This window comes from Numenius arquata, chromosome 9 (assembly GCF_964106895.1).
Source record: "Numenius arquata chromosome 9, bNumArq3.hap1.1, whole genome shotgun sequence".
In the NCBI taxonomy this organism is placed as follows: domain Eukaryota; kingdom Metazoa; phylum Chordata; class Aves; order Charadriiformes; family Scolopacidae; genus Numenius; species Numenius arquata.
The window spans coordinates 24067174-24089628 of NC_133584.1; the positions used below are offsets into that span (position 1 = coordinate 24067174).

At 40.1% G+C, this 22455-nt stretch overlaps 1 protein-coding gene across 1 annotated transcript in view; it reads left to right on the plus strand.

The window, feature by feature from the left end:
- The window catches only part of LOC141468409 (glypican-5-like), a 382005-nt gene that overhangs the window by 281251 nt on the left and 78299 nt on the right, over positions 1-22455 (plus strand). The window contains exon 8 of the mRNA XM_074153483.1: positions 7737-7887. Within this exon, the coding sequence (XP_074009584.1) occupies positions 7737-7887 (151 nt within the window). The remainder of the gene's footprint in view (positions 1-7736; positions 7888-22455) is intronic.

The window sequence follows — 22455 nt, forward strand, 5'->3', positions numbered from 1 at the left end:
GGAAACAGCCAGATTAGAGTAAGGACATAGAGGGAAAATGAAAAGTATTCAAAGCTAAATGAAAGTGTGGATCCTTAAGTATCTAGTGTTTTCATCTTCATGAGGAAGAGGGTAACGAGTCAATCTGCATAAACCAGGAGAACAAAAAGTATTCAGAGGTAAAGACAGACTTATGCAAATACAAAGCCTCAAGGACAGAGGATTGGAAAGTGTATGTGAAGAAGTTAGGGCTATAAAATTAGAAGGAAAATTTACATATAGAAAATAAAGGAATGGTTGCAGGAGACTTCCGCAGAAACCATAAGGAGCTAAATCCACTGTCCAGATGCTGTTTCAGAAAGGAGTAATTTAGTGATTTAATGGGAAAAAAACCCAAACCAAAACAAATAAAAACACCAATTACATCAGCTATTTGGCTTGAAAAAGATGGATAACATCCGAAAGCAAGTCCAAACCTTCCCAAAAGATGTACAGCTCGTACTGAAGATGGTCAGAAACACAGTGAGAGAGTTGGTCAAATACCTTTTGAACAAAAGAATTCTAGAATGAAGCAGAATATGAAAACCAACAGGTAAAACAGATTAGAAGTAGGTATATCATTTCCCCCTGCCGCCAACGGATAGTGATCCTAAGGAATCCTTAGGTCACTGTGTTCCTCCCACTGGGAGGTGAGGAACAGCCATGGGGACTGCGGCTGTGGTTGAGTGCTTTTGCCTCCATACTTGTGGACCTGGGGGCAGTGGGGCTGGGACTGGGCCCTGCTGCTTCAAGGTTTGGATGGGAGTTACAGTGCTCAGAATTGCACTCATCATTCAAGTGTATACTGCGTCATCTTTGCAAGATAATCCTTTTGTGGACACATGTCCGAGAGTTGCGCTCTCCATCCCCACAGGTTGGGGGCTGACCTGCTGGAGAGCAGCTCTGAGGAAAAAGACCCAGGAGTCCTGGTGGACAACAGGATGACTATGAGCCAGCAATGTGCCCTTGTGGCCAAGAAGGCCAATGGCATCCTGGGGTGCATCAGAAAGGTGTGACCGGCAGGTCGAGGGAGGTTATCCTTCCCCTTTACTCTGCCCTGGTGAGGCCCCATCTGGAGCACTGGGACCAGTTCTGGGCTCCCCAGTTCAAGAAGGACAGGGAACTGCTGGAGAGGGTACAGCAGAGGGTTACAAAAATGATGAGGGGCCTGGAGCATCTCTCTTACAAGGAAAGGCTGAGGGACTTGGGGCATTTTAGTCTGGAGAAGAGAAGACTGAGAGGGGATCTGATCAACACCTATAAATACTTAAAGGGTGGGTGTCAAGAGGATGGGGCCAGTCTTTTTTCAGTGGTGCCCAGTGACAGGACAAGAGGAAATGGGCACAAACTTCAACATAAGAAGTTCCACCTAAACATGAGGAGGAACTTCTTTCCTTTGAGGGTGGCAGAGCCCTGGAAGAGGCTGCCCAGAGAGGTGGTGGAGTCTCCATCTCTGGAGACGTTCAAAACCTGCCTGGACATGTTCCTGTGGAACCTGCTCTGGGTGGACCTGCTTTGGCAGGGGGGTTGGACTAGATGATCTCCAGAGGTCCCTTCCAACCCTATATCATTCTGTGATTCTATGATCCTTCAGTGTGCTTGAAGAGAGCCTTCCTCCTCCAGTACATGTATATCCGTATGCCAGGAGCACTGGCATAGAAAAAAAGATACAGCTGTCAGTGTAAGTAGATGCAAGGTTCTTAGGCTAGAGAGAAAAACATAAAACAAAGGAATCTACCAATATTGGTCCAATTCCCTCATTGGAAAAGGCCTAGTCGGGAGAGTTCTGAATAAAATTCTAAAACCATTGTCAGCCCTTAACACATCGCATAAATTATGTATAGCTGTTCAATTAAATTATTCTAATACTGTACAGGTGACTCATAAAGCAAGCTGTGCTATGCAAAGGTTATTGTAAGTATTTGAATAAATACAACAGAAGGAAACCTTACGGGGGTGTCAGTTGCTCCTAAAGGTTAAATGTCTGTTTTCTTGGCTAAAAAAAAAAAGGGATTTAAGAGTAGAGTGGTGCTCCCTTCATGAGCTGTACTGCTTTCTGAAGAAACTAGAAGGGGATAATTCATTGGAAATCCTTTGGAATTTCTATGAAATACAAAAATAGGAAGAACAAACCAAGGAAAATGTCTGACAAAATCGAAGACAAATAAGTTCATTTTGCTTATTTTGCTGTAATATATGAATGCTAGGTAAATGTGAAAAGAAGAAGCAAAAGCAACTGCCAAATGTTTTTAAAAAGGAGCTAAGAGCATATGTGGAGGAAAATTGACCATAAATGTTATCTCCAAGGAGAGGACCCACTTGGAATAAGCATATATATGGCAGTTATGTCTAAAATTTGTTATGTTGCTATTGTTTTGTGAAATGACAGAACATCTGCTCAGTCACAAGGCACCAGTAAAATACAGCTTTATGCCTAAAGCAATATGTCAGTCCCTAACAAAAAAATGTATATAATAGGCTAAAAACAAAGGCACATTGTCTCTTCAGTTGTAGTAATTTCTGACCTAATAATGGTTTAGAAAGGATTTTTTATTTTATTTTTGAAAAAAAAATGAATGGAAGGATTGAGTCATTTGTGGCTCTCTTCAAGATTAGGCTTTGTACATTATTTGTGCACAAGCTGGCAAAATGCTTTGTCTTTGCAAATCATATTTATGTCACTAAAGCACTTTTAAAAGGCAACTGCTTGTAAGTACCTTGAGAAAAGATCATGCTTAGCTTATGGTTTCTAAATGCAGGATGTAATCAGCCATTTTTTGATCACTGTGAAAACACCAGCAAGTAAGATCCGTGTGCTCACATGACAAGTGGGCAGAAGTCAGATTTCACCTCAAAGCTGTCTTTTCAGAGAGGAAAAGCATTCACACGGAAATCCATCATATAGAAAGCTAATTAACAAATACCTCAGGAAATAATTATTGTATGGGATTTGTCTCTGAATATTCCAAGCACGCAACTTTTAAGTGGCTTTATTCAAAAAGTGTATTCTCTTAGATTTTCGTTGCTGTGCTCACTGACCTGAAAAGCCTGAAACTGTGGTGTAAAATATATTTTTAAAACCTATTTTCTGATGAAATGAGTTTATTGTCCTACAGCTTGGAACCATCCCCTCAGATACACATGCATTTATGACACCCCTTAGAAAATAGCCTCGTCAATAAAATGAATTGAAATTGGCACATTTATCAAAATACTTTTCATGGAGCTAAACAGTTATTATTTAGTTAATGTGTGGAAGTATTCAGCTGGAACGTGCCTTCATGAAAAACCAGGAGAATAAATTTATATTCTAACACATCTGTGGTCAGAGTGAGAATCGGGGTTAGACTCATTGTAGAAAGCTCAGGGGCTGTGTGTCACATCCTCTTTGAAGCCTCTGAAGTCTGAAGGACTCTTTTATGTGACCAGGAATGTGTGCTACATCATCAAGTATTAATAGGGGAGAAAGACAGCAACCGTTCTCATATGACTTCTTTATTCTCCGTAAAACCATACATCAGCAGAACTGTTGTTTTTTTTTTAATTTCACTTAAGGTTGGCACCTTTGCTGGAACAAATAGAATGCATGAGGATAGTCATCTGTATCTGACCCAGAGCTGAATAGTAATACGTGATTCTTACCTTTCAGCTGAATCAGATACAGATACTAAAGCTTTCCCACAGGAAGACTGTATGGTTTCTCAAAAACCCTTTAGAGGTTTATGAACCTGATCCAAAGCCTATTGCAGTTGGGAAAGTTTCTGATCTGAGTCAGTTTTCAGTCGGGCTGTACAAATCTTACTGATCTATTTATATAACCTTTTCATGAGTTAAAAAAAAAAAAAAAAAAAAGAAGTCTTTCAGATGTGCAAAAGCTTGAGGACTTATTTTTAAGCCATTAAGATTCCAGTATTTTCTGGAATCTTAAGCAGCAGATATCTTCTGCTTTACGAAGGTAAAGGTACAAGCTCCAGTGCCCAGCCTGAAATCCATTGCAATTGTTCAACCAAGCATCAATTCTCAGCATCCAAGAGACTGCGCTCTCAGGCTGGAACTGCTGCGCAGAGTTGCCAAAGATGGCATTATGCATTAGCAGGCAGAGTATAAGTCAGCAAAGGAAGGCTTGTTTAAGAGTGGTTTGTAAGCAGTAATAGAAATGACATTACTGACTCGAATCTCCGATCTCCACTGATCAATATGGACAAGGGACTGTGACTCTCTACAACCATCTGTGGGGAAGCTGAAAGTTTTAGGGGTTGGTGGCAGCAGCTAGGAGAATTGTTCAGGTTTTTTGGCAGATCATGGTCTCTGAAGAGACCTTGAGCCTTCATGTGACCTCCAGCTCCTGTTGGAGACCTCTCAGTCCCCTAGCCACAAAGCATTAAGGGCATTCACTGTCCACACCCACCTCCTGGACCTAGCAGAGCTTAATAGAAAGTGAAGGTTAGTGTCTTTCATTAAAGCTCCACCATCCTAGTCCATCCTGATGCAGTCTGTGCTATTTCAGTGCAGTGGCAGGCCTTTGAGAAAGTTTTCTATGATTCTGTGAAAAAAGGAGATGAGGAAATGCTGACGTACATTTTGCTCTTGCTCTAAAACAGTGATCTCACTGAAATCACGTGGTAGTGGCCAAAGGACATGTGTTCCTTCAGAATCTGGAAAAGGGTGCTAGATCACAAGTCGCTATGCAGTGGTGACGTAGTCTTCTCAACAGGGCTGCACGGTGTGGGGGGAGCTTCTCACTAACTTGGCTACACTATTTCATCTCCCAGAATGGGCTTATTTATAGATAAGCCATTATCTCTGCACAAAGTTGGGCTCTGGTTCATCATTCTAGGTGAATGGTAGCCACAGATAGAAAACTCTTTGCTGGAGAAGTGATTGGAAAAGGTTGGGAAAGGGTACACATGGTAAAAAGTTTGGTAGGTTGCACCTGAGTAGAGTTTAAGTTGTAATGTTGGACGTGTATATAAGGGCTCTGTGTAATTGGATGGCCCTCTCTCCTGGAAGGCCAAGAAAGACCTGGGTAAATCTTCATTATTATGGGCAGTTGATGCAGATCTGGGCTACGGCTCATCGCTTTTTGTAGTGAAGGCACTAAGAATCCAGAAGTTTGTAAAATGCTGCAGTGCACCATGTTGAAAAGCTGAGCTTGTTTCTTGGTCTTTGTCCAAGAGGATGGTGCACAATTGGTTCAAGGATTTACTTGTTTTGAGCAGAGGTCAGGATTGAGCCATGAGCACTGAATGGAATCAAATTTTTTAAAAGAAGGCATACCTTCACAGGCAGTAAACATTTCTGCTTTGACTGGCAAACAATCATTAAAAGCTTTTATTAAATTTTGCATCTGTTCTGTTCACCACTTAGCCATTTCTTTTCATTCTGAAGGATTATAACTAAGAATGAATGAATCTTCTCTAATATGGTCAGGACACAATAAATCTGTGAAAGAACTGAGTTATCTTTCTCCCTCATAGGCAAATTTTTTCCAGTTGTTTAACAAAATGTTGTTTTGTATTGCCATGACATCAGTCTTTACGCGCATGAATAACGAGGCTCAACATTAAGCAACTTGTTTATAAAAAACAATCATGCAGTAACAATTAGGCAGTGTTCAATGTGCTTCCCCACTAGAGTCCATACCCTTTCCTCCCACTTACTGATCTTCCCACCGCAGTGTGAAGTTATTTGTCTTCAGAATGAGCAAACAGATCTTCTCTGTGAAAGGGTGAAAAATTCCCTGAGTTCTGCCATATAGAAGTTGGCATCTGTTGTTCTGTTGAACAGGATCTCTGCTGCACTGATCCAAGTGTTTGTCAGCCCCAGAGTAGAGGGTGGCAGCTCACAGCATCTGAAGAAGAAGGAAACTATCACAAAAAGCTTCCCACTACAGAGAAATTGCTGCATCCGTCATCATCCTTTCAACCCAGTTAATAGAGCTGTATTAGCCCTGTGCCCCAGTTCCTCCCCCACCTCCCTTTTAGTGTGAAATGTGTTTGAATCTTCAAAGTAGCTACATTTCAAAATACATTTTGCTCAGTACCAAGAATAACCACAGTCCTCTGGGATAAAACAGCCTGAAACGGATCTGCAATACTTTGGGGGGAAGATACTTGTGATGAAGGGTATCGGATAGATCCTGAATCTGATCAGCTTCGAGAAGCATCACAGAGTCTTTCTGTTTGGTTAAAATATTTCCACGTAACTAGAATAACAGGACCTAATCGTACTTCATCGTACCATTCCAGCAGAGCTAACACAAACAAGGTTTTTGTAACTCCAAAAAGGAGGCAAACAATCCGCTACCTTTCAAAACAATGTTTATATGTGTTGTAGGCTGAGTTTCAGCTACGTGAAAGAAGTGATCAGAAATACTGGCACGGCTATTTCCATCCCTTCAAAGCAAAATCAACACCCCCCCAAAGCAATTTTCCAACAAGATGCAGAAAGTAAATTGGTAGCCACTCACAAAATGGGGATGGAAGGTATGGGGGGATGGTAACTTGATAATATCTGGTGCAACTTAGCCAGGTTGTGACAAAATCCACTCTGAGTCAGGGTATTTCCCTGTCACTGGGCTGTAGGGGAAGCTGAGCTGTCAGGGCTTCTCTCTGCAGAAGCTGTCCCACCTTTTCTAATACCCTCAAGTGTCCTTTGCACAAGCAACCGCAAATATGAGCTGTTGAGGGGAGCGCGGCCACCAAGGAACACGGAGCATCTTGGTTCTGAGATGTTGTACAAAAATGGCACAGCTCCAGCAGGAGGGGTGTTGTGTAGCTCAGCAAGGAGGTGCTGCTCTCAGGCGTGGGGAGAAGTTCAAGTTTCTCCCGAATCGTCTTTCCATGAAAAATGCCTTATAACAGAATGTATTAGGGCTAAGCCAGTTACTTCATTTTTTCCCAAATAGTGCCGTTCCCTGGATAGGATGGGTTTAGATTCGCTGCAAATTAAATGGTATTTTTCATTTTTTGGAACTACCAGTGAGCTGAATAATCATTTATTCCCACAGCACTAATAGTAGGCAACTGTTCATGGTGACAGAAGGAGAGGAGAAAGATCAAAAAGATGAGTTTGGGGAATAAATGTGTTGTTACAGCAAGCGTGACCTAGTATGACACATTTAGATTTATTTTAGAAAATGCTTTCTTATTCTAGACTCAAGCCAAGAAACCTATTAAAAATGAAATTTAATGAACAACTTGCAGTTGGTAAAGGCATCTTAAATGACACCATCTTAAAAATCATATCCAGCAGTCAAGGTTTCCAAGTGACCAAGCCCATAATGAAGAGTAGCAAATACCCTCAACTCTTCAAACGTTATCAAATATATTGTGGTCTTCAATTGCAAGTAACCCAAAATAAGTGCTCAGGCAGCTGGCAGGTTGTACCGTCATTAACCAGTGATCTCCAAACTGTGGTTTGCAAGACGAAAAGCTGTAGGACCAGCACTCCCTGTGATGATATTGGTAGGTGTGGTGTTTTTATGAAAAGGTTGATGGTAACTGTCCCTGGTCATCTGTGGTGGAGAAAATGTGATGGTATAGTCTGTTATTCCAAAATATTTGGATGTCGCTGCCAGAAACAGCCTCCAATTGAGGAGCTGTTCTTGAAAGTGAATGAGAAAGTGCTTGCTGCTTTATAAACCCAGCTTGGTCACCAGAGGTAGGAACTGTGTAAATATTCTGACCATTGTTGGTGTTTTGCTTCTTCCATTTTAGCTGGATCCTGAGAAGGCAAAATTAAAACTGGAAAGATGGGCTTCCCGAGATGGTGGCAGTGGGGGTGGAAGAAGTGAAGAGATGGAGTCAAGTGGAGATTGTGATGATGAGGATGGCTGTCAAGGATCCGGTGACAGGATTCATACAGCAGGTAAATGCAGTTTCTATAGGCACATACAGAGTTTAGAAATTCATAAATGTCACAATTAGGTGGACAGACCTAAGACTTGCACTGCTAGAATTACTGTCGAAATCCTACTAAATTCAAAGGATTTGAATCTTAATGTGTGAAGAGCTGCAGTAAAAATAGAATGATACAGACAATAACCTAATATAATTTAACACTTGGTGTGCAGATAAAAGACTTAAATGTGGAGTGAGTAATATCTTCAATGAAATCTAGATCACAGAAGTACTGGAAGAGCCTTCCTAGATAATGTGGGCTCTTCAAATAAATAGAAAATTAATGTCCTTATAGACTGTGGTAAGTGTTAACATAAATATTTATTTGTTGCATAATGATACCGAAGGATAGTCCAAACAGAGTTTACTGAAAGTATATATTCTTGAAAAAACACATGAAGTATTGATATTTTTCTAGTGGTGAGCTGCTGGTTAAATAATATTTCTTGATAGTCTCAAATATGCATTCTGCAATATTTATTCATGAAATTACTTGGATAATATGTCATCAGATGTAGAATCAGCATCAGAATCTAGCTTAACTTCCACCAAAATACTGGCAATTCAATACGTTAGCTAGGTCCTTATTCTAGTAAGTCATTAAGACACGAGATGTTTCTAAATGCTTGATATTATTCATTTATCTTGTCTGGAAGTTCTGATTCATTTCAGCTCATCAAAATGTAACTGCTTTAATTACCATAGTGTGTGTAAATATAATTTGCTTTGGATGTGCAAGTGTATGAAAACCAAGTGTTATAGTGTTGAAGAATAACGCTAATTAAAATGGCTGGAACTCAGGTAAGTTTTAAACTGCTGCTTCATTCTGCTGAGATAAACAAGAGCCTCTTCCTTGTCCCTTTGCCACTAAATGGAGAGAGGGAAAAGGTATCCCGTATTCAAGTGAGACTTGCAAACGAGCTGTGATTACTCTGTAGCCAAGACTTCAGTTGTTCCTATTATGAATATTTGTCCAGGAAAACTGAGCTTTTGTACGCTTTGAAATGCGCACAAAATGTTCGATTTACTTTGCAGTACCAGGTTATAAATACCTGAAATTAAATTTGCATTGACGAGCTGTATGATCAAGATACGTGAGGTATTATCACATAGGGACAGTATTTTTTTAAAAGTACTAAGAAATTGCAACTAACAGATGAAGTAGAGATTTTCACCATCTACTCACCAATGTTTTTGAACGGAACTTTGATACAATGTTACTTTATTTGCTTAACTTTTTTAATTGTTTGTTGTATTATCTACATAAGCAATGAAAAGACTGCTAGATGTTTTGGGCCTTGGGGGTTTGTGAGGCTGAATACTTTAATATGCTTTCCTCTCTGTGTGGAATAATACAAACAAAACCCAGGTGCTAACTACTCTTCAATGAACAATTAAACTATTAATACACGGTTTGGGGAGGATGTGTATACATGCTTACATGGACAATGGCAGATTTCAGGTGTTCAAAAATAAAAGCTTGAATACTTTCAAGACTTGACTTACAGCTGGCTTTAATAATGAAAGACTACTTAATGTCTCTTTTTTCCCTTTTTTTGCAATCTATTTAATTAAAATATTTTATGCTGATATCATCCTGGATTTAAAAGAATTATATTTATATAACTAGCTGTTTCAGAATTTAGTAGGGTTTATATCCAATTAAAAAGGTAATTACAATTAATTTTAGAAAATTTTATTGATTCATAACAGTAAGAATCAGTATGTGACAATAGTAATGCTGTTTCATAATTAGCTTTAAAATATTGTACTGTATACAAGCCACTAGCAGTAAATCTGTTTTGCATATCTGGATACAATTAAGAGATAAAATGCAGTAATCTCATTATAGAGCTTCTTTGCTTTAATAGAATGTTAAAGGAATAAACAAACATCAGATTAGTTGAATTTCCTCTTGCTGCATGTCTGTAAGATGGTGTTTCTAATTGTACCGCCTGTGAATTTGTTATATTTCGTCAATTTAAAACCTGTCAAGTACATCTACCCATTGTTTTGTAGAAGTGGAACATGACAACGTTGACTGTTCCTTGGTTGCTTGAAGTACACAGTGAATTGAGACGGGAATCGAAGCTAAAGCTAAATCTCAAATAAAACGCTGATTTGAAGCTTAGTAAAGTCAATGGGAATGTTCTTACTGACTGCAGCAGGTTTGGATGAGACATAAATGATAGCTATAAAATGCCACCCATCTCATCAGGGCATGTTGTAGCATGGAGCCATACAGTAGAAAAAAAGGATTAAAGAAGGAATAAAAGCCTTTTAAAACATAGACTTTTTGGCAGAGCAGTCATGCTTTTAACAACAGGTCTGTGGAAAAGAGAGAAAAGGATTTCAATGTCAACCTCTAAAATACTGAATTTAGAATGTAGTAAAAATGTACTACATCTGTCATTTATTTGAAACCTATATGAAAATGATATTTACAGTTTATGCACCGAGAGCATTACAAAAGACTCAGATTGCTTTTAAGTAGTTTCTGAAAACCTACTGAATACTCATTCCTTTCCACCTCCCAGAAGAAAAATTACCTTTTCATTAAAAATAAATTGCCAGGAGTTTCATCAATATCTAGGTTACCGCCTTCAAAACATTTCTGTTCATAACTCTTCAAAGATCTCCCCGGACAGGGTACATTGCCATCTCCCCTCTGCACACAGAGAGCCTGGCTCCGGGGTTTGAGATTTCAGTGCGTACCGGGTTGGTAAACACGGATGTGATTCTGGGCTTGTATATTCCAGCCAGGTCCATTGTACTTACCCTCTTCCCCAATATTTTTTGTGGGTTGGGGATTGGTGTCTGTATATTTCAGCTCATCTTGCAACGGAGAGTGAAAACCTGTCCTTTTGTTTGTCACCTTCTAGCCTTTGAGAATCATTTCTGCATCTCCCTTAATCATTTTATTTTGTCTTCAATTAAGATACATGGCTATCTATTATTTAATGCTGGTTTTTTGTTTACTTTTGCTACAAATAAGCCTTTGCTCGCCAAATTCATTGTTATCTAAAAAGATTGCCTCTTACTCCTTTAATCATAATGGGCTTTATTATCTGTTCTGTATCAAGCGGGTTTATCCAAATGATTTCATATGAAGAAGATAAACAAATTCTCAGGAAACCATTCTTAGGAAATTATGTACAGTAGAAGATACTTTAAAATGTCATATTCTCACAGGCCTTACCAATTACCACAAGTATCTCTTCTTGGGGAAAGCTGTGGAAACAGCACTGTTTCTCAAGCAGACCCATGTGTTATTTGTTGGCAAGTACCAACATTTTAATGACAACATCTGTTAATCATCTTTGAACAAAGCTTTGTTAGGAGAGATTTAAGAAGAGGAAAGCAAGCCATATAAATCTTGAGCGTGGATGGGGAAGTTGTGCTGCTTCAGTCCTGCAGGTCTGTAGGCAGAAGGGCAGAGCAGCATCTTGGTCTGAACCTCGCCCAAGTATGGTCTTGCATGCTTGTGTGGTCACCTAACCATGGTCTTGCATGAACTTCCATCACAAAATGAGTCCACTGATGTAAGTACTTATTCTTAAACCCTTACTGGACTGTGAAGTGGGGGCGGTGGTGTGGAAAAGAGCAGGGATTGCTCAGTGCCCTGCAGGACTGAGCCATGGGAATATTTACTAGGAGAGGGATTGCATCCTGCTGTTCGTGAAAAGTCAGAACAGCAACAAAATCACATTGTGTCCTGCCTCTCTGCTGTTCAGAGAAAAGGAAAAATGTTTCAGTCTGTTCAGTGGAAAGTGGGAAGGAAGTTAGTGGAGAGGATTTCCCATTCCCAGCTGTGCTGCACAGCTGTTTGTTGTGATGAGACCCCACCCAAGCAGTGACAACCAGCACTAGATCTCTACTCAGGGAAATCATTAGGTGATTAGCCACTAAACAAAGTTTTGAGGAAATGTTTAGACCACAGGCAGGGACCTGGGTTTAGTGCAAGCCCAAAGTCACCTATATAAAGCTCTAGGCTTTGTGGGAGCTGGGGAGCATTATGTTGAAGAAGGGTGTGCATATGGACCCATGCCAAGAGGTGGTGTCAGCACAACCTGTCTCTGGGTGGGAAGGACACAGGTATTCTGGGGCTCGCTCACCAGCATGTGTTCACTATACTTCATGTGAAGCTGTATGTTTTGCATAGCCAGTGTAAGACAGAAATTAATCCCAGCTTCTTTCTTAGAGGAGCCTGACAGAACATTGTGCAAAGTCATAGGGAATGAGCTAGTGCTGGACTACAGGTGTCCTCCTGCTGGCAAGGAAGGCAAATGGCAGAGGTTAAGGAAAACATCTATTTTAGCCTCTCCTTGGGCACGTCCTCCACTGAACAGAGTAGACAAAGCCAAAATGTCTACATGAACTGCAGTCTCTGCACCAGATTCACCCCTCTGTGTGTATAATCTCTAGAGGTCAAAAACCTCAGCCCTCAGATGAGGCACGTATTAACCCCACTCCTTCTGACATGCCTTGAAACTGTAGATCACTGGGAAAGAGAGACATGGATTTTGCCTTTCCGCTGGCTGGCTGCTTCACACACAGATGGGCTTCTGCTTTGTCCCTGCCCCACAAGCAATGGGTTTCCATGGGATAACAAGAAGTGCCTGAGCAGTGCTGGCCCTTAGGCGCAGTAGATTTTAAATAATACTTTAAAATCATATCTGCTGGTGCAGGCATTCAAGAGGCAAAGACATCCTGTGACATCCCAGCCAGACTTTGAACACGACCGTGTGTCAAATGTGCTTTGTTACTGTGATTTTTGCCCTATGCTTATCTAAGCCAAATATTATATTAAGCTAATTCTGTACTTCTTCCTAATTCTTTCATGAAGCTCCCTCCCTTTAATAAGAACTTTCTGATTTCAGGCATTTATCTCAGTTGAATATCCTACTTATTGTCACATTTCCGTGCCCGAGTGGCAACCTGTAACAAATTTACTTTGTTAGAACATTCAGATGACATGATTCCAACTCTGGGCTTTCTTCTTGGAAGTTTAGACACTCCACAGCTTCAGTGCATCTTTCTGCTCTAGACAGAGTATCACAAGAGATTATACTGGTTGTAGATTTCTTCTTCAGGGCATATGAGAAGGATATTTTTTTGCCCCAGAATGCCTTTTTAAGTGCAGACAAGTAAATTTTCTTTTTTTCTTAATGTCTTCTGTCTGATCTGTATCTGTCCTCAACAGCTATGGAAAGTTAATGTATTTTTCTCAGTGCTCATGAATGTTTTCATTATCAGTTTTTTCTTTTTGAATATCAAGATTCTTTTATCCTTTATTATGTTATCATTCTTCTGGCTTGTCTGTCTTTTCTAGGCGCTGCTATTAGTGTATGAGCTGTCATTTTAATCATACTTCAGTTCCATTCACCATGTTACAGGATGCACTTACACTTGTATTTATCCAAATATGTAATTGTACAGCTGCTGATTTTGTAATTATTAGTACAAAACATCAATATTCTGAGATCATAATATCTGCTGGCAGCCAGCCACACTCATCAACTTCTCATCGCCACACGTCTTTGCTTTCCTAGATGATCCTAGCTCACAGAAATAGTACATTTTCAGTATCTTCCATCTTCCTGCCTAGAGAAACCTCTCCATCATGCCTCATCCCCATCCCGCTGCCTTGCATGGCCATTTTTCTACATCCGTTGTTGCACAAGACATTTTGTCTCTAGCTCTGCTTTTAGAGACCCTATAAATTCCTTTGTTGCCCTTAGTGTAATGCCTCATTCTATCCACAAAGCAGCATAGTAACAATTTAAGCCCTTCTATGAGGTTGATTTTTAAGAAAACTCAGCGGTTTGTGTTTGCTTTATATTTGTCATTTGGGGTGGTAGATAGAGATGAGCCTCTGTCAAGAGGAGCACAGGCAAACCCTGCCAGCGGACCACCCGCACGTGTGGGGAGAGGCGGGTGGTACTTCCACACCTGCAAATTTCTGGGTTTGGCTTCTGTTGTAGAAATGTGCTTTGGGAAGAGACATGGGAGCAAAGAAAACCAAAGAAACCTAAATAAAGAGGATGAAAAATATAGAATTTGATTAATGCTAACCTGACTCGATAGGATCTGATCCTGGGATGGGTTACTTTGGACTCGTGGTGGTGTCACACCGTTATCTCATGGGCACACTTTGCTAAGCGTTTCTCTGGGTGACAGTGACATTTACTGCAGCCTCTCTTCTGTGCAAATGGGATCAGAAGATGGCTGAAAGGTGGCTTCTGAGAAGGGAATAGGAAGCGAGAGCATTTTGGGGGGAGGGAAGAAAGAAAGAAAAAGGTTTCCCCACCGCTCTAACCTTGATTAAATCTATTTTATAATCTACCAACACAGGGATAAGGTATTATGTGTCACTTTAGTGTCCTTCATTACACAGTATAATTTAAGCTGAAATGCATATGAGAAGAGTATAATCATTCCTAATCCTTCCTCAACCTCAGCATTTACATGACAGTTTGAGGTGTAAAGGCAAGGGATTTCAGTTCCTTCAGATTTTCCCTCCTAGACCTGAGGTGAGAGAGTTCCCAGCACCACCAGCTCTCCCGCTTGGATCCGTACAAGGCAGGAGTTTTTGCCAAGTTATATAAATGACTTTCTGCATGACCAGATAAACACATCCCCTGTAGGAATTTCTCCTAATGCTAATGAGAACACTAGCTAGAGGAACAACACACTGAGTGCCAGCTCTGACTCTCTGAACAACTTTGGTACTATCTTTGGTACCTTCAAAGAGGTGAAAAAGGTAATTGGGGAAATGTAATTCTACCATTTCACCAGAGGAATGTAAATTACAGCACATTTTTGATAATTTTAGCACTGTTTAGACAAAATTGAAAGGGAAAAGCATTTTAGTTGCTTAGGGTACAAAGCCTTCCAATTCACTGTTCCATAAGGGGAAATTAAACATTGGAGAGATGAAGATAAAGACATTTGGGGCTTAACTGTTTGCAGTAGTTCTGTATAAGCCGTCATCAGAGACTGCATTGTAGATCACTGAAGGGTAACGTGCTTTTACCAACTTTCTATTAAACATATTAACAGTCATCTGTGTCCTTTGAATGCACTTATTACAGCAGAACAATTTTTACTAACTTTGCAGCAGTATTTTATCTAGTTACTTCCCACAACTTGATGTCTACATCTGTTTCTGAGATGTTTCGAAAACAGCCCTAAACTGAAAACTCAGTGATCTGATTTTTTTCCCATGAATTCCTGCTCACCAGCATTTCTCACGTTCTAATAAAATGGACTTTTAAAAACCAATTATATCACAAAGCTGAATGGCCCCAAACAGGAACAACATAGTCACACCACAAAAAGCATGAATAAAAAGAGGCAACTTAGTATGTGGTAGCTAAAACTACGAGAAAGACAAGCTTCTAAGAAAAATCACCTTACTAAACACAAGAAGCAGGACATACTTCTTGCTTCAGGCCAAGAGCAGTCTGCAGGCAGATGCTTTGACCCTGGGCTTGTAATGCCTACTTCTGTGAAAGTCATTTGCAAGCATCAGGCTGGTACCCGGAGTCTAGAGGCCAAGCTAAATGGAGAGTAAAACCAGCTCCTGAAGTAACTCTCATGAGCTGTGTGATTTAGATCCTTCTGACAAGAAATTCACTTAAGAGCTGTAATATCTCGGTCATGCCAAGTGGTGATAGGATAAATGTGAAGGCTAAGGCAATTTGCCCCCAAAATGCCATAAAGCCAAAATTAATTAAGAGGAGTTAACAATGAAAGGTCCTTCAAATTACTTCAAAATAGATAACTCGTATAACTTAATGGAAGCTCAGTTTAAAATGCTAATGCCATTATGCTGTAAGTTATTGAAACAATCCTGCGAGCCTCAGGAAAATGCTCACCTGCGAGTTCGACGTGATGCCACACAAGGGAACACTTACCTGGTCACAGCTAAGTGACAGTGGTGTCAGTGCTGCTGTGCCACGTGGCACCGCTGCATACCTTCCTCCTCCTCCTCAGCCCTTGCCTGCTCACCAGGGAAACCTGCAGGAGAGTGAGGAACTAAATCCAGTGAATTGCCCACGCTGGTTTGAAGCGTTTGCCATGCTGCTTTGTTTTAGGGTTCCAGTAATATCCAGAGCTCTCGCTGTGAGGAGCAATGGGTTTGCACGTGGGCATATCCAGAGGATAAAAACCACATTTCTCCAAGGAAGGATGATAGTAAAAGCAAACCTAGGACCTTGTTTATTCAAAGGTAAATTATTCCTGGTTAATTCAGGTAAAGTTACAAATTATGCAATCTTAAAGGCTCTAAGAAACCCTCTGTCATCTCTCATTGCATACAACAAGTGAAAGGCAGATAGCGCAGTTGTTTGGCAGTGGAAATAGAAGTAAAAGGCACTGACAAATAAAAATCCAGTTTCTGTTTCTCCCTGCTGCCACCTTCCATTCTTCTATGATCCATGAGGAAAGTGGAAGTGGTCGCTGTTCTTTTAGAGGAGGAAAAGAATTGTTTTGGTTTGTTTTCCCTCCCTCTCTTGAACCAATATTTCTTGGGCGTGTTTTGTCTTTGCTTTTAGGGAGAAAATGCCTTGAGTGCACCAGGTATGCATTTTGAGGTTTTCTATTCCTTGATTGTCCATTTTAAGGTATAATAATACACCTTAAAAGAGCGGTGTTGTGCCTGAAGCCAACAGATATGCCATCAGAATGTATCAGCTGAGAAATTTAGGCTCAAAACAATACCCTGAAAGAAAGCGCGGTTTAGTTTTACAGTGACAGAGAGCACAGTACAGCTGCTCTGTGTTCTATACTCGATTTACTACAAGAAGAACAGAACTTCAGGCTGAAGTATGTGACTTATCAACAGGATCATGAATTTATAGGGCTAGATCTGGCTGCCTCGAGATCAAGGTACTTATAGTAACTTAAACCAGCTGATGATCTTGCACATAGTTAAATACCTTCCTCAAGAAGAGTTCAAAGATTAGGCACATTATTCCTCAGCAGGTGATTTTGAATCTGATTTATCACACACAGTTTCCTGTCTACTGGATTTTAAGAGTGTTTATTTCTGTCCTTCAATCCTGAAAGCACTTAAGTAATATTTCTCTGAAATTTAACGCTTTCCAGGATGGATGGGATAGTTGACAACTTTCAGAGGAATTTTAGGGTGCTGTGCACATTCAAGGAGGCTGTAATGCCAGCTGCTAGCCCCAAACCCAGGAGTTGGATATAATTTACAGAACAGTGAAGTTAGAAACCTTTTTGTTTCTGTATGACGTGCTGGAGTGTGGGGTGTGAATCTCTGCAAACAGGGTGAAGTTTCTAAATTGCACATTAGTTCTCAGTGATGGAAAAGTCAGCTGGATACAGGATCCTACAGCACCTCTTCTAATATTGTTTTTAGTCTGATTTCCTCCATTTGCCTCAGTTAATTACCCGTCATGTATAGTTTTATCAGAAGCTTTTCTTTTCCTGAGTTATGTCTCTATTCCTTGTGCAGGTTCCTGAATATCACAATGAGAAAATGTTTTCTGTTCTTGTCTTCCTGTCTTTTAGGATTTAGACAGATTTTCTAGCATTCTTTAGGCTGTCTTCTTTAATTGGTCTCTTAACCCCCCTATTGTGCTTGTTCTTCTATGAATGTCTAATAGTTTGTCAAGCCAAATTTGAATTATTTCTGAAATAAAATACCATAAGGAATTAACCAAGCTCTGAATATGACTAAATGATATTTTGAAATTAAGAGAAATTTTTGAAATATCTTTATTTCTTGAGGTATCTTGTATTACATTAGAGTTTGTTCATCTTCTAAATAAACATTTCCATGAAGTTTGCAAATTAGTCTTCGTTTCAGCAAGATTTAAGTCCGTTTCCTATTTTAATGCTCTCTGAAAGGATGCACGTTCTTGATCTAAATATGATTTGCACAAGCAAACCTACCTTGCACAAGCGACCTACCTGGGTAGCAGCATTCCCCAGAAAGGGGTGAGACCCAGTTGTCTGGTCCTGTTTGAAGAAATGTAATTAGCATTTTGGAAGAGGTGAGAGCAACAACTGTATATTCTGGTGAGCAAACACCTACTTTTGAATAAGCAGATAGTATGATTTCTGGCACCGTGCAGATCATAAACTCTCATCTGAAGTCCGGATGAAGCATGAATGTTAAACAGCGGTGATCCAGGTAGCATACAAGGGTAATAACTACTCTTTCAAACTTCATTCAGTTTAGTTGTAAAAATCATTAAACATCCTCAAAATCCCAGTTTTAGCCCATTTACCATTGAATTGTTGTCCACAGTTAACAGTTAATTCAAAAAGGTAAGCACGACTAGATCGGTGTGGGCAATGAAAAACCCTTTGAATCGCTAAAAGTAGGTACACTGAAATCAATTGATGAGGGGGGTGAAATTTCACATTGTTCATGCCCAAGGCTTAGCCATTACTTGCACAGAAAACCTCAGAAATTGTCAGCTTTCAAAACTGTTTGCTGTTCATCTCAAATTAAAGAGATTAAAGAGAATTTGCCATTGCAGTATTGAAACTGCCAAGTAATAAATCATCATCTGATATTTATAGCCCAAAATTAAGACTGGTGACTCAGACACACTGCTGACCATTTAGCGGTGAAGTCCTAATAATCCAATCTGGAGCAGTAGGGAAAGGAATAGCTTTCTGATGTGAAGTCAGACAAGTAATTTCCTATTTAAAATTTGATTAGATAAAATCTTTTGAACATGTGCTTGTAAGGGAACAGCCTGTTTAAATATGTATACTGCTGCAGCACATGCTGTACGCTGTTACAACTCAAGCCAGCACAAAGAACATTTGCACTAACCTGAACGTGCTGGGGGAGGCGGAGTGCCCAGGGCGAAGCTATATCAGGATAAATCTCTTGTACAATGGAAACATTAGAGCTGATGGGGAAAAGGCAGTTTTCATCCTATTAAAAAAAAAAAAGAAAGCCACAAACTTGTTTTCGTATTGAAAAGGTATCATTTTCCAAAACAGAAACATTTGCTAACATACACAATTGGAAGAACGTTAATTTGAGGTGATATTTTTGTAGGATTTTAATGCAAAAGGAAAAATATAGATTCAAGCTGGAATATTTTGCCATCTGCAAAAAAACTTATAGTTCTTAAAGCCATCTAGTAAGCTTGGTATTCTCAGCCAGCAAGTAAGAGATTGATTTAAAGGCGTTATATTATAGCATTCAGGAGAAGGAATAAAGGCCAGAAAAACTAAGATGGGGTGTTTGGCCTAATTCTGACCCAGTAATCATCACTGGGAATTTTGCCTTTGACTTAATGAATAGCAGTTTGAGCCAACAAAGGAAGGGTTACGTTCTGCTGCCCTTATCCCTGCTGCACAGGACTGTATCCCACAGCAGTGATGCTTATGCCTAAGAGGCTGCCTGCAAAGTTACTGCTCAGGATGAACTGCAGTGATGAGCCTGGCCTGTGCCAAAACACAGAAAATGACACTGTTTCAGGTTAAAGAACAGTGACACTGTCTTTTTCTCGTATCCTAATTTATATAATTTACAGAGGTCATGGCAGCATTTCACAATATCAGTTATTGATAATAAAGCATGCTGTCAAAACTGGGATACAGTCCCATTTCAAGTTAAAGTGCAGAATCCCATTACAACAGTTTAGTACAGTTGTAGCCAAGCTGGAACATTTTATCACTCATCATAAAAAGTACTCGCAGAATAGTCCCGGGAATTGAAATATTCACGTTATGTTCACACATTGAAAAAAAATTATTATTTTTGAAAGTAACCAACTATTCATGTTCACTGGAAGTTAGTTTTTCTCTTTTTACCTTCACGGACCTCTTTATTATTAAAGCCCCAGGGACTATCTTTATTTTTTTTCAGTCCATGGTGTGAATGTGTACCAGGTGGTCTGGTAAATATCTGCTGTATTTGTGTTCATTCCACTGACCTGAGGTGCATTTTTCCTGCACGTTTCTTGCCTTACCCCCAGGGGTGGGTTTTCTGCTGCGCTTCTCCTCCCCTTGCTGGGTACAAGAAGACATTTCCATTCGGTTCTCCTAGTGGAACCTGGTTGTTGGGAACGAAGGCAGGGATGCCACAGCTCTCCCCCAGCTTCGTCTGTGCGGGATCACCACCGTCCTTTTGGGTTTCATTACACACACACCCCGCTTATGAACTGAAGCATGAAACCAGGCAAGGTGCTGCTGCCTGGTTTTTGCTTTTCCAAAGCTAAGGGAAAACTCTTGAGCTTCAACAGAGGCTCCTAGTCATGAGCCTTAGAATCACATTCAGTTCCTATTTGGAGGCTTTTCTTGCAGCTGCACAGCAATTCTTTGATTGGCACTATCACCTCTTTATGTGGTTTTCCCATCAGACGAGGATGTGTGTGGCACTGCCCTGTAAGAAAGCCAGACAGCTTCTCAAGGATGTCACCTCTTGAAGTCCAGCCATTGCATCCGCAGATTCAGTAGGTGTACGTGGAAGAACACTCTACTTCTCTGTCTCTCTCGCAAACCCACACCCCCTGCTCACTGCTGTATGTTGTTCCCTGTGGCCACCTGATCCCATGGGCTGGGGAAAGTGTTTCCTGCTTAGGTCCTTTGGTACTTAGAGGGGATTCCTGCACTGGTGAGCAGCGCATGAGATTGTGCCAAAAAAGGATCTGAGCGTGAATCTCTCCTGTTCCCAGTGAAGCTGTAGGATGTGCAGCCCTGCTCAGCTGAGTAGCAAAGCACTGACTCTCTCCAGACTGTTTTAAGGCTTTGACTCACTTGACATAAACTCCACATGGATATTATGAACTGGAAAGAGCTTAATCAAAAAACCCACTTTAATCATATTCCAAGGTCCTGTGACATCTCAACAGATCCTTGACAGCTTGCCAGTAACTGAAAAAGATGCATGACACTAATGGGGATACAACAGTGGTTCAGTATCATACCCGAATGCATCACCAGGAAATGCCCAGTGGGAGTCTCCCCATTAATCCAAAAAACCCAAGTAATCAATGTCCGTCCATGAAACTAAAAAAACCACAATCCTTTTGATTTAATGCAGAAGCCGAGGTACTGTCAGCTGAACTTCCTACTTTAAAAGCAGTTTGCATACTCTTTGTCAAGCAAATTTGCATAATCTGTGTCACAACAAAAATTGGAAGTGTGTTGTATCAAAGAAGATTTGAAATGAATTTTTTAAACTGCAGATAAATCATAAACTTATTTTTGCAAACTATATGAAAATATATTGCAAACTATAAAGAAGTCTACTCAAAGGAGCAAATACACAACCACAGAAAATATTTTTGTATCTGTATAAATACACTGAAACCCCATCAATCTGCAGAATACATCAAAAGAAGCTTTTGTAAGAAATAAGCAAATTATAAATTCCTAGAGTGACAATTTTCTGCCACAGATTATGCAAACATTATGCATGCTTCAAGTAAACTTACATTTTATTAAAAATGTAACTCATGATAAAATAGATGTAACATTTGAATAGCAATTTAGAATTTATATTATTCTTACCTTATAAAATGATATTGAAAAAATGAATTGAGCTAACACAAGTGTATTCAATATGCATGAAATTTCTATTTAGTCTGTAAAATGCAGAGTGGATAGATAGTAGCCATTTCCCAGTACTGTAATTACTGTCTCACCATTTGTAAAGCATTTATGTAAAGTACAACACTTCTGACTAACCATGTACAAACTCGCTGCATCTCGTTAAAAATCAAATCATTTATTTAAAATCCTTTACATTGTGCTAATATTGATGAGTGCAATGTAATCCATCACTACTTTTATTTTATATAACCAAACACAGTCCCTTACTTCAGTATGCGTTCTTTTTAAACAGACTGATGTATTACACATACTACCTTAGTATTGTCGTTATTAAAGGGCAGCAGTCTATTATAAAGAAGAAATTCTTCTTTATAGTTTCCTGCGTGCTACATAGAAGGCTTGAACACTGGCATGTCTTTACTTGAGGGTTCTTTCTCCTTTTTTGCAGATATGTGCACTGATTTTGGTGAAGATTATCTTTCTGTCTTTACTGTATTTCCCTGAAAGAGCCTTAATGTTAAATCTTTGCAATGATCCCTTTTCCATGCTGGTCACAGCTGTTTGAAACCAGATAAATACTAACAACTTCAGAAGGTAAATAGTCAAAACAAAAATTCTTCCCAGCGAACGTTCACGTTCTCTGCTCTTCCCATTTTATTCATGCATCACACATCCCATTGATTTCTGAGATTTGGGATATGGTCATAAATTACCTTTGGAGACAAAAGGCTTTCCCTTGCTTATCTCTTCTTTGGGAGTGGCCTCCTCCATTTGCGGGAGCAGGTCGTGTATCCCTGCCCTTTTCAGGGCTGCGTGGCACATCCCAGCGTGGATGTTGTGCCGCAGCTCCTCGGGCAGGGCTGCCAGCAGAGCATTTGCAAGGCCAAAGGGTGAGCGCTGGGGGGAAGAGGTGGCAAGATCAGAGAACCAGGACCTGTTGGCATGCATGCCCTGGGCACAGAGATGGGAGATCCCTCTCCCT